The 12,537-nt window shown below is 43.7% G+C and overlaps 1 protein-coding gene across 1 annotated transcript in view; it reads right to left on the bottom strand.

Moving 5' to 3' along the window:
- LOC126235781 (clavesin-1) overlaps positions 1–12,537 on the bottom strand; it is a 101,359-nt gene that overhangs the window by 46,859 nt on the left and 41,963 nt on the right. The window contains exon 2 of the mRNA XM_049944588.1: positions 7,546–7,734. Coding sequence (XP_049800545.1) covers positions 7,546–7,734 — 189 coding nt within the window. The remainder of the gene's footprint in view (positions 1–7,545; positions 7,735–12,537) is intronic.

The raw sequence follows: 12,537 nt of genomic DNA, 5'->3' as shown, positions 1-12,537 counted from the left end.
GAGTGCGGTGTGCTGACCACTTGCCCCTCCATATCCGTATCCAGTGACGTCAGTGGGCTGAGAATGACAGGGCGACCGGTCGGTACCTTTGGGCCTTCATGGCCTGCTCAGGAGGAGTTTATTTTTTTTAGATGTAGATTGGCGTAAACCGTGTACAGAAAAGGGTATTTTATTGAGGGAAGGTTTCAGGATACATATTTATATTTAATCTTAATATAAAAAGAGAGAAGCAGGCTTAAAAGGCGAATATACTTTTCTAGTATACGTTAAACTCTCCCTACGGGCATTGCCATCAGACCGTGGTCTCTTTCATAGTAGAAAGTACCCGCCTTCGATCTTGATAGCACAGAGTACGCGACCTGCCACCAACAAGGACGGAACGAGCTTGCACGCAGACCGGTCCTGCGACTTGACAACCTGAGACGGCTAAGCAACCTTCGCAATGTCGCAAGGGCAGCCGCGCTTGCCCTTCACGTCCACAAAACTTAGCAGGTTGCACAGTTGCCGACCTCCAGTACACCAAAGTTTAGGTTTTTTCGCCGGGAAAGGAGTACTTCCCGTATCTGAAGTACAACTAGCAGTACCTTCGCTGATGTACGGCAACGACAGCGGCGCTACTGGAAACAAATGGATGCTGTTTATGTCTAAATTCGACGTCCTGGCACGTCCATCCTCTGATGACGCCATGCGAATCACGACAGCAGGAATGCGAGCAATGGTCTGCGTTGAGTTTAATCTCACATTCATTATCCCTACAGAGTGACGTTCAAGGAGTTGTTGAATATTATTTCATTATTCACGAAACGACTTTTATCACCTGGAGAGGATTTTAGTATGATAATAAGCGCCTTCCCGTTTTAACTTTTCCAGTGTTCGTATATCACACTCGCTGAATATCTTTGACCATATGCCCCACCGATGCCTCTTTTCGGTGCCGGCTCTTAGTACCACGTGGCTTTGTTTGCCACACGTTCAAACAGTAGTCCAGTACGGATCCCTGGGAACTAATATTTTTTTTTTTTTTTTGTCTAGACGTGCGGACAGACGATACTGTGGTGAACATGTTTGCACATCACTAGTTTACTATTCTTACTTCCGCCTTCAAGCATCACCTAACCTTGTTTTACACAGTTACTATGAAGGTGTTATTGCTACCACTTTCGATTTTACTAAGTCATCGGATACAAGACGATTTTTCAATTACAGCATCTTTGTGCATGTATACAAGATGTTTGATCTGACTCTCCATAACGTCAAAGCCCGCATCTCGTGGTCGTGCGGTAGCGTTCTCGCTTCCCACGCCCGGGTTCCCGGGTTCGATTCCCGGCGGGGTCAGGGATTTTCTCTGCCTCGTGATGGCTGGGTGTTGTGTGCTGTCCTTAGGTTAGTTAGGTTTAAGTAGTTCTAAGTTCTAGGGGACTGATGACCATAGATGTTGAGTCCCATAGTGCTCAGAGCCATTTGAATGGTTCAAATTGCTCTGAGCACTATGGGACTCAACTGCTGTGGTCATCAGTCCCCTAGAACTTAGAACTACTTAAACCTAACTAACCTAAGGACATCACACACATCCATGCCCGAGGCAGGATTCGAACCTGCGACCGTAGCAGTCGCACGGTTTCGGACTGCGCGCCTAGAACCGCGAGACCACCGCGGCCGGCAGCCATTTGAACCATAACGTCAAAAACATGATCTGGGCATTAGTGATCAACGCGTAGACTAGTCAGACAATTCAGCGCCAATATAATAGCACTCTGCGTTCAAAATCAGATTGCTGCTAGATTAATGAGACGTCGTCCAGATGGTATTCGAACATTTTGTACGTCTATTTCTGCAGTGTACTATAACATTAATGAAGCACCGCATCGCTGAAGAATGTTTGAAACCTGTGTACTGAATCTCTTAACCAGTTCTTCGGCGTTGTGTAGCTTGAGATGGAACGCAGTGCATGTATCAACACAGATACAGTAATTTGAAAACGACTACTGATTAATGATCACTACTCGAAAATGAAATAATACAGCAAAAATATTTTAGATTAATTTTCACTACTGTTTCGCTCACTGAACACACTCAAATGACAGGTGCCTATGACCTCGTCGAGTGCCTTGATACACACGAAAACACTTCCCGTAGCATGCTGTTTTGTGCCAGTTCTTATGACAGCACAGTAACAAGTGCAAACGTTACTTCACCGTAACGAGGATGTGCCAAGCTGAAGTGAGCCATCTGTGCATCTTTACTGTCCACAAACAACGACAAAAAACACTTCATGTTCGTGTACGTAGCGGAAAACTCCGCTACATACACGGAGACTAACTTCTCTCACTTGTCACACGCCACTGAAACCGATTTCATGTGTGGCAAAGCACTCTACAACCTCCTTTGAACATAACTTCTAGTGTAAATTAAAGCATTAAGAACAACTAAGGTGGTGTTTTACATACAGGGTGTTTCAAAGCTACGAACGTTCCAACTCAAGTATATAACTGGTAACCACGGACCAAACGTTACTCATCTTTAGCATACAATAGCATAGCATAGCATAGCTTCTGGTGGCGATTAAGTCGAGACGAGTAGGTAAATTACAAATCGAATAAATTTAGTTCATTGAAACACACCTTTAATGACCAGGAACGTACCTAAAACATGAGTGGTAACATAATTCTGAATCACATTGTACACTATGAAGTGTTACTAGCTCTGACAGCACAATACAGACATTGCCTACAGTTATGCCCTTACTGCATGGCTTCACAGCAAGCGTGCTCCGCAAGGGGATAGTAAAAGCAGGCCTGCAAGCAGCGACAAAATAAGGAACCCTTTGGAGACTTAATAGAAGTGGAAAGCAATTCTGATAGATATTCTTGAAGAAATATGAACTACGTTCCGTATTGCAATGTAAGCTGCAGATCATCGCGATTGGGGTACTGGAAGCTCTTATTTTCAGTTGCGCTAAGGATCCTGATTCATTTCCCAACATACTCCGACTGTAGACGCATAAACTACTAAATTCCACGTCAAACCTACATCTTTTACACTTTCTTGTATGCTGTTAAGAATGTTACATCCAACTGTGTGCCTACACTTTCATCGAGCGGTAAAGAATATGCAACGAACTCTTTACAAAGATTATGCAAGGTAGCTGTGAACGTCTTCTATTATAACATATGTGCAACGCGTGATTGTCATGTTTCATAACATCACTACGCGACAGTGTTCATCCTGAAGTGGACGCAAATGTTCAGCTGCAGCTACCGAGTATTCTTTCATTAAATCAACATCCATGCTAAAAGTACTGCAATTTTGTAACTGTGCAGGAAGATCTGCAGCGGAAAGGCACTTGGTGCAGGGAATGGCAACTGACCCTTAACATAGGCCGGCGGGGGTGGCCGAGCGGTTCTAGGCGCATCAGCCTGGAACCGCGCGACCGCTACGGTCGCAGGTTCCTGCCTCGGGCATGGATGTGTGTGATGTCCTTAGGTTAGTTAGGTTTAAGTAGTTCTAAGTTCCAGGGGACTGATGACCTCAGATGTTTAATCCCATAGTGCTCAGAGTCAATTGAATCTTAACATAGACAAATGTATTGCGAATACTTAGAAAGAAGGATCCTTTATTGTATGATTATATGATAGCAGAACAAACACTGGTTGCAGCTACTTCTGTAAAATATCTGGGAGTATGCGTACGGAACGATGTGAAGTGGAATGATCATACAAAATTGTTGGTCAGGCGGGTGCCAGGTTGAGATTCATTGGGAGAGTCCTTAGAAAATGTAGTCTGTCAACAAAGGAGGTGGCTTACAAAACACTCGTTCGACCTATACTTGAGTATTGCTCATCAGTGCGGGATCCGTACCACATCGGGTTGACGGAGGAGATAGAGAAGATCCAAAGAAGAGCGGCGCGTTTCGTCACAGGGCTATTTGGTAACCGTGATAGCGTTACGGAGATGTTTAGCAAACTCAAGTGGCAGACTGCCAGAGAGGCGCTCTGCATCGCGGTGTAGCTTGCTGTCCAGGTTTCGAGAGGGTGCGTTTCTGGATGAGGTATCGAATATATTGCTTCCCCCTACTTATACCTCCCGAGGAGATCACGAATGTAAAATCAGAGAGATTCGAGGGCGCACGGAGGCTTTCCGGCAGTCGTTCTCTCCGCGAACGATACGCGACTGGAACAGGAAAGGGAGGTAATGACAGTGGCACGTAAAGTGCCCTCCGCCACACACCGTTGGGTGGCTTGCGGAGTATAAATGTAGATGTATATGTTCCGAACAGCGTACTCACATGATTTTTCCTCCTCTCCTCCACCCTCTTCAGTGACCTGCTTCTAAGTTTTAAAACCTCTTTTACAAGCTTAAGTCTTTCACATTTTCGGTTTCTGTATTATTTGACGTGTTAAGACTTAGTGCCCTCGTAAACTGATCTTCCTGAAAGTGCTGAGTGTCTTATGATACACTAAAGATTTTTCGAACTCATCTTTCCTCGCACTGTGGATTGAAATGCAAAGACATTGCCGGTGTTTCAGAATGTCTACACTAATGATACTATTAGATGGTACCGCTGTCAAAACTGGCCCTCCCTTATTTCAGAGTTGGCGCTTCTCACGTGTATTCGCGACCACATGGTGCACATCCATTATCCTCACTCCATACCACACCGCACATTGGGCTAGCTCGCTTGAAAACCTGGACAAAACAGGAAAATCTTTTGAGTTTGCACTTTCGTATACGTGCGCAATGTGCAGTGTCATCCCGGCTCAAGTCGGTACGATATGTGCCGTGAGACTTGACGGTAAACAGTGAATCGGGCAATGACACATTTTTCAGATAGTGTGTGTGTGTGTGTGTGTGTGTGTGTGTGTGTGTGTGTGTGTGGCGATTAATTGACAGAATAAAATAAGACTGGTAGCACTCCAGAAGGAGGGTTTGTGACATTTTCAACCCGCATAATGACGTGTATCGACTTTAATACTACCGGTATTACTCGAAACCGGTTAGGTGCAAAATTTCGGCTGCGTGGCTCCACTTTTGTAAGCAGCTCTCATACTAACTTGACAGTATACTTAACGAGTTCGAAAGTATTTGACTGGAGATAATTGCACATTTTTAGTGAAAGCTCATTTTTCTGCCACACGGTAAAAATGGGTCCCTCATTATTGAACTTCTCCAACTATTATCTGAACAAAAAGTATCATTAGGGTTTTCTGTAGAATTGTTGGAGAGCTGTTCGGAATTTTCTACATCTACATGGATACTCTGCAAATCACATTTAAGTGCCTGGCACAGGGTTCTTCGAACCACCTTCTCAATTCTATATTACTGAAATCTCGTATAGTGCGCGGAAAGAAACGAACACCTATATCTTTCCGTACGACCTCTGATTTCTCTTATTTCATCGTGGTGATTGTTCCTCCCTCTGTAGGTCGGGGTCAACAAAATATTTTCGCATTCGGAGGAGAAAGCTGGTGATCGGAATTACGTGAGAACATTCCTTCGCAACGAAAAACATCTTTCTTTTAATGATGTCTAGCCCAAATCGTGTATCATTTCCGTGACACTCTCCCCCATATTTCGCGAAAATACAAAATGTGCTGCCTTTCTTTGAACTTTTTGAATTGCAAAACCTAGGTATTTAGTTGAATTTGCGGCATTTAGATTAGACTGATTTATCGTGTAACCGAAGTTGTCGAGATCCTTTTAGCACTCATGTGGATGCCCTCACACTTTTCGCTATTTAGGGTCAACTGCCACTTTCCGCACCATTCAGATATCTTTTCTAAATCCTTTTGCTGTTTGTTTTGACCTTCTGATGACTTTATTAGTCGATAAACGACAGCGTCAACTGCAAACAACCGAAGACGGCTGCTCAGATTGTCTCCCAAATCGTTAATATAGATAAGGAACAGCAAAGGGCCTATAACGCTACCTTTTGATCCTAGTTTTTTTCTCAAATTGGCGAATAACTTTTTCCTTTTCTTGCGAAATGCTGGAGAACCATTCAAACTTTTTGCAAAGCAGTCTAAAACTAAAACATACCTATCAAGAGCTCTGATAAAATGCACGTTTCTCGAAAGTCGGGCGCCAGTTTCAGCGGACTGCCAATATTTGCAACAATGTCCGATGCTGACATCAGTTCGCGTCGTTTTGATGCAAGGATATGGCATAATCGAAACTTCTCCGTTGCCGACTGGTCGGCTATCTGAAGTTGAAGGAAGATAAAGATGAAAGAAGATCGGAATAAGTATACCGAGAGGAATTTACACGCAAATATTCCAGTAAGATAACGATGCATGTCGTGTTGAATCGGCTTCTGGCGCTTGCTGATTCATCCATCTCGAGATTCCAGAAAATGACAACTAAAGATAAACGGGTCCCATACGAGGTGAAAGATTTGCTTTTAGAACCATCTTCCAGTGGACAGCGCCACAGCGATCCTTCTGAAGGCAATGATACAAGAGACAAGTGTGACTCATTTCTATTTGATTTGCGCGGCCATCCTCCATAGCATGGCCGCGCGGTTCTAGACACTTCAGCTCAGAGCTGCGCTGCTGCTACGGTCGCAGGTTCGAAAAATGGTTCAAATGGCTCTGAGCACTATGGGACTTAACTGCTAAGGTCATCAGTCCCCTAGAACTTAGAACTACTTAAACCTAACTAACCTAAGGACATCACACATATCCAAGACTGAGGCAGGATTCGAACCTGCGACCGTAGCGGTCGCGCGGTTCCAGACTGGAGCGCCTAGAACAGCTCGGCCACTCCGGCCGGCTCGCAGGTTCGAATCCTGCCACGGGAATGGATGTGTGTGATGTCTTTAGGTCAGTTAGGTTTAAGTAGTTCTAAGTCTAGGGGACTGATGGCTTCAGATGTTGAGTCTCATAGTGCTTAGAGTCATTTGCACCTCCGCAGCAAGCACAGAAATATTTTTGTCAATAAAAAGCGGGTCCTTTTGCTGCAGTGTATTTTATTTGTCCCAGACGCTTTTCGCCTTTTTTTCCACTTTAAATCAGTGGGATGAAGTCAAAGTGAAAAAAGGCGAAACGCGTGCGGGAGTTATAAAATACATTGCAGCAAGAGGAGGCGTTTTTTACTGACAAAAATGTGACTGATTTCGATTTAAAAATTTAAAATATCGAATAAAACTTTTTAGTACGGCGATTCCGACTTAATTCGTTATCAGAACCCTCTCATTCCTTTATACCCCATGCTTTACTCAATTTTTGACCTACGTAATTGGGTCCGCCGTTCTGAATATTCTAATTCCAACATCAGATTCCCAATTACCATCCCAAAGAACATAGTTTTGTAGAATTTTATATCCGTTTTTCTATTACGTGCAGGTTTTGAGGCCCGTTGGCCCATTCTGTGCCGTAGTTGTTCTGCTCGCAGGCAAGAGCGTAAGAAGGCGCGAGTGTTCACTCGCGAAATACGCGAGTTGTGTTGCTCTGCCTCACTGAGGCTACGCGGAATTTCTTTCAGCAAAAGTGACGGCGGCGGCGGCGGCCCGTGCAGCTTTGTGTCGATGGCCCTGCGGCCGCTACTCACCCCTGAGGATGTCCCGGAAGGCGGCCAGTGACTCCCGTATCTGGTCGGGGTTCTCCCGCAGCTCGGTGCGGGCCACCTCCTGGATCTGCGGCGACAGCTCCTGGCTGAACTCGAGGCCCACCGCGAAGGAGCCGCGCATCACCGTGGGGTGCGGCTCCTTGGCCAGCTTCAGCATCTTGTCCTCCTGGCCTGCGGAATAAATACTGAAGTCAGTGAACACTGTACACAGAACGGCTTCCCTACCGCCCCCAGGTAGCTTGTACACGTAAAATCCAGTGTGAGGCGAAAACGTAGTACACAAAGTGAAGTACCACGGAGAAATATACTACTGCCTTAGTTATCATTAGAATGGTTCTAGGAACCCTATGTTGTACTGAAACAAATGCAAGTTTTTTGTGTACATAATACCCGGCCTGAGGTGTAAACTTAATTTTACGTTATTTCAGTTTGACGTAACTGCATTATAACAGTTATAGTGACCCGTAAAGTTCTTTTGATGTGAGTGACACGTTCTACTGTGGCAAGAAAAAGGGAACCAACGGGGAAACGCTCTTGTTGCGTTGTGGTCTTCCGTCCAGAAACTGATTTGATGCAGCTCTCCATGCTACTCTAACCTGTGCAAGCCTCCATCTCCGTGTAACTACTGCAACCTACTTCCATTTCAATTTGCTTATGTCTCCCTCTACAAATTTTACCCTCTACGCCTCTCTCCATTACCGAATTGGTATGTTGCCTCAGATCGTGTCCTACCAAACGATCCCTTCTTCAGAGCACAAAAAAGGTGAATATGCTCCTGTTTAAACACACTGACGTAATGGTGGGATATCAGCTGCCTCTTTCTCCCTTCCTCAGCACATTCAAAAATTTTCACAAAAATTTAGCCATGCGAACAAATTCGGGCTTTTTACGCAGAGAGGAGAGAGTGGCAGTGGGCAAGAGACGGAAAATGATGAACACAGTGGCAGGGGAACGTAGTTGACAGTGACAGAGCAGTGCCAGGAAAATAGGGAAGGAGACAGTGCTAATTGAAGAGGAATAAAAACAAAGGGAGAAAGTGGGAGTGGGTAAGAGCCAGTGATAATGAGAGACAGAGTCTGTGACAAGGAGAACGAGGAAAGAAAGAGAGAGAGAGAGAGAGAGAGAGAGAGAGAGAGAGAGAGAGAGTGAGTGTTAGTGGTGATGAATGAATGAGAGTGCAAGAGCGAGACAGTGAAGTGAGAGGAGACTGTAGTAGTAGGAAAGAATGGAAGAGACTCTGGCTGTGACACAGGAGATAGTAACGGAGAGATAAATAAATATAATGAGAATGAGTTGTGCTGAATGTGTGCGTGAGAAAAATTGGATATTTGAGGTAAGGGCTATGGGATCAAACTACTGAGGTCTTCGGTCCCTAGGCTTACGCACAACTTAATCTAACTTAAACTAACTTACATTAATGACAACACACACGCCCATGCCCGAGGGAGGACTCGGGCCCCCGACGGGGGGGGGGGGGGGGGGGGGGGGACCGCGCGAACCGTGACATGACGGCTACACCGCATGGCTACCCCGCGCGGCAAGTGCGTGAGAATTGGCAAGTGGCAGTAGATGTGGATATGAGTAACTTACGACGATGGACTAGTTGACGTGAGCGAATTACAATTAGAGTGCGAATTTGTTCACCCCCCAAAATTTTTGGGAAAACATTTGAAGGTTCTGAGGAAGGCAGAATGAGGCAGCTGGTATCTTAGTTTTCAGTCTCTTAAAACAGGAGCATATTACCATTATTGTGCTGCGAGAGTAGTATTTTTCTGCTAGTTTATGTTACTTTTGAGAAGCGAAGATATGCACCGAATAAAGCGGAAAACTGCCAGTGCAAATGTTCGATGCAATATAGCAGTAAAGAGAAGCAGTTCTCAGTCAACGACTGGTGTTGAATTGAGCTACGTTTACAGTGTCACATTTTAATGCATTACGTTCTGAAGTCTAGAGTTAAAATTAAAATGAGCTGAGTAAAAATATGAACGTGTGGGACATCACGCGATATGATGCAAGCATGTAAACGAAAAGATTTTCTTAAATCACGTACATTGTCACCATTCAGCTCCGACCGTTGAATAATTTCAGTGACTCCGCGGTAAGAACTCACGGCAACACTGTGTTCGTAGGGAGTGCTGTGTTTGTGTGCTCGAGACAAGGATAAGTGGTGGAGTGAGAACTAGTAGTGGCGCAGCGCCAGCACAGCCTCAGAGTCAAATTCATGATTAATGGAGACCCTGTCCGTGATATCAAATTCTCACTTCTCGTCCTTCAGGTTTTTGAGTTGTCGGATCTGGTATTTATTTTTCTCGTTCTTCTGGAGGTTAAAATATGTTGTGACAGGGACAAGTCGACTATTGTGCAATTCATAACCAAGTTATGCCTCTAGGTTGGTTGGTTTGTGGGATTGAAGGGACCAGACTGCTATGGTCATCGGTCCCTTGTCTCTAGGGATCACTTAAGGAGGGAATGCAAGAAGCATCATACGTGTTTCTGAACATCGTAGAAGTGTTGTCAGCTTAAAGTGTTCCCCGTTTCTGGTGTCGTTGGAGCTTGAAGGACATATTACAATATGTTCCATTAACCAAAAGCATAGATTAACCGACGGAACTTATTTCCTTAACCTATACCTTACTTCCCATCATGAAACTAAAACACTGTTCGGCGCTTTCACTTGATAAGTTACATCCACCACCAGGTCTCTAGCCGTCTACTACGCACTGGCGTGTACCTTTGGCTTATATATCACTAAGGGAAAACAAGGAATTCAAAATCGAGGTACAGAATACTGTTCGACATTATATTAACGGTTACTCTCCGTGTTTTCCTGACTGGTGTTTTGATTATGTTTGCAGAGACTTATGGAAGTCGTTCTGTTCGCCCCCAATGAAACTCCTTTTTGGGAAAACTGGTTTTACATCCAGTATTGAGCCTTTTGATTGACTTACTGCACGATTTCTGAAGATAACTAGACGAATGTTGAAGAGGTTCCTTTAACGACGATAAGAATCCATTTCCTGAACGTCTTTCCTTTTCTCACTAGTGGACATTCAGACATGTCGGGCCAAGGGATCTAGTTGAAAATCGCTTGCCTGACAAACGAAGTCGCGGGATCGAATCCCGGAAAATTTTAACCTATCTTTAAGCCGGCCTTCACCTTTCAACGATGTGATAAGTCGCCAGGTACGGCACATGGTTTACATTCCACCTTAAAGTGTAGTTCCCCTTTTCCCAGTTAGGTAAATGGGGTTAATTAGGGGCACTCAAGTCGCCGAAGTGGCGTCCAATCTAAAGACTTGCACCAGGTTCCTGACCAACATGAAAATAATACTATTATTATATTCATAAATTACTGAAGCCTACAAGAGCTTCCGAGAATGGAATATGCGCCAGTTAAAATACTCTGAAGAAGCAATACTTACCACTGAATTATTCTGATAACTTATGGCTTTGAAGGAAAATGGACAGAACGGAGCAAGAATTAAAATTCCTTTTTATATTAAATTTTAAGTGATGTAAGATCTGACTAAGTATACCATTAGTACCCGGCAACGGTCGAAAGAATTATTTGAAAATAAGGTACAAACAATTCTAGATGCGTTCGTAACAGAAATTTCACTTCGCACGTAACTTTCAAAATGACAACGCTTCGATGTATGATCACGTAGAGCTGAGGACTTGTTATGGAGCTTTTGCTGCATAATAATAATAATAATATCCGAAAATAATTGTTGATGTCAGGACAGAGGTCTTTAACAATGTAGTGCAAATATAACATTGAACTGAGACGATCACTAAGGTACTTTACGTTATCTTTAGTAATCCAGTACGAAATCGATATTCAGTAGCGATCACGTATATTATATGAAATGTTAAAAAAAAGTGTTACCGTCACTTTCGTGATTAAATTACACGTTCCTTGCTAATGAGTTCTATTCGCCCTTAGTAAAGTATAAGGAGCAGAGTTTCACGGAATATAACAGCCAGAAGATGAGTAAACTGGTTTGTCGAGAAGTCACCGCTAGAGTAATGTTTATTCCCGCTACTGGCGAACGCGTAGGGCAATTTACACGTTTTGTAGTTCTCTCTGTCTTAACATCTTCGCCTTCATCACGCAACGGTAAATTTTCATGCAAAAAAAAAGTCTGATATATAATTGCTTTCAACAAACGTAGTCTAACATGGTTTTTATGTATCTCATCTCTGATGGCTATCTATAAGTGCTTTGACGTAGCGTAACAAGAAACTTCTTGCTCTTCTAGGCTAGATTACCTGTTTGCACGTAAATTGAAGTAAGATTTTTAATCATCGCATCAAATATTTTCTCGTCTCACTTTTTTTACAGCGTATGTTTTTCGCCCACTTTTGTTGAATCTATATTAAAGCTTACATCCATACTTCACCGACTTTTTAGTAACTGTTATAACGAAAATGATTTAGTACGAGTATTTCCAAACCGAGCAGTCCACTTGACGTAACAGGGTAAGACACAAATTGTGGTTTTACGTCAGTGGTTATCCACTTTCATGTTTAAGGGAATTTCGTAAATTGCATTTACGTGCATCTGCGAAAACACCATGTCAGCTGATCTGGAGTAGGACGGTTTTCGTAGGTCTACTCTGCCGCTGCTAGCGGCCAACTTGTTATGTGCGGAGAAGGAACACACACTACTAGTTTAATAAACATTCGTTAGCCCCCATAGTGTACCGAGAGTATTTATGTTTAATCTGAACTTATCACAGCGTTCTCGCCTACGGATTTACGGTTACTCTCTTATACGTTGAACTGTTGACTTGGTTCGAAAGTAAGTATTATGTGACGCACGAAGTATTATGCTCAAAATACGTATTTTTGAAGTGCTTATCAAATGCAGTCGTCCAAACAACACTTTGTGAAATTCAGACTGATGTTATGAACCGCTGCAACCATCGGCACTGACGAGTTTTTAATTCCTTAAACTCTCGCGTGGCCGCT

This window comes from Schistocerca nitens, chromosome 2 (genome assembly GCF_023898315.1).
Source record: "Schistocerca nitens isolate TAMUIC-IGC-003100 chromosome 2, iqSchNite1.1, whole genome shotgun sequence".
NCBI lineage: Eukaryota > Metazoa > Arthropoda > Insecta > Orthoptera > Acrididae > Schistocerca > Schistocerca nitens.
This window is presented reverse-complemented; position numbering and strand designations above follow the sequence as displayed.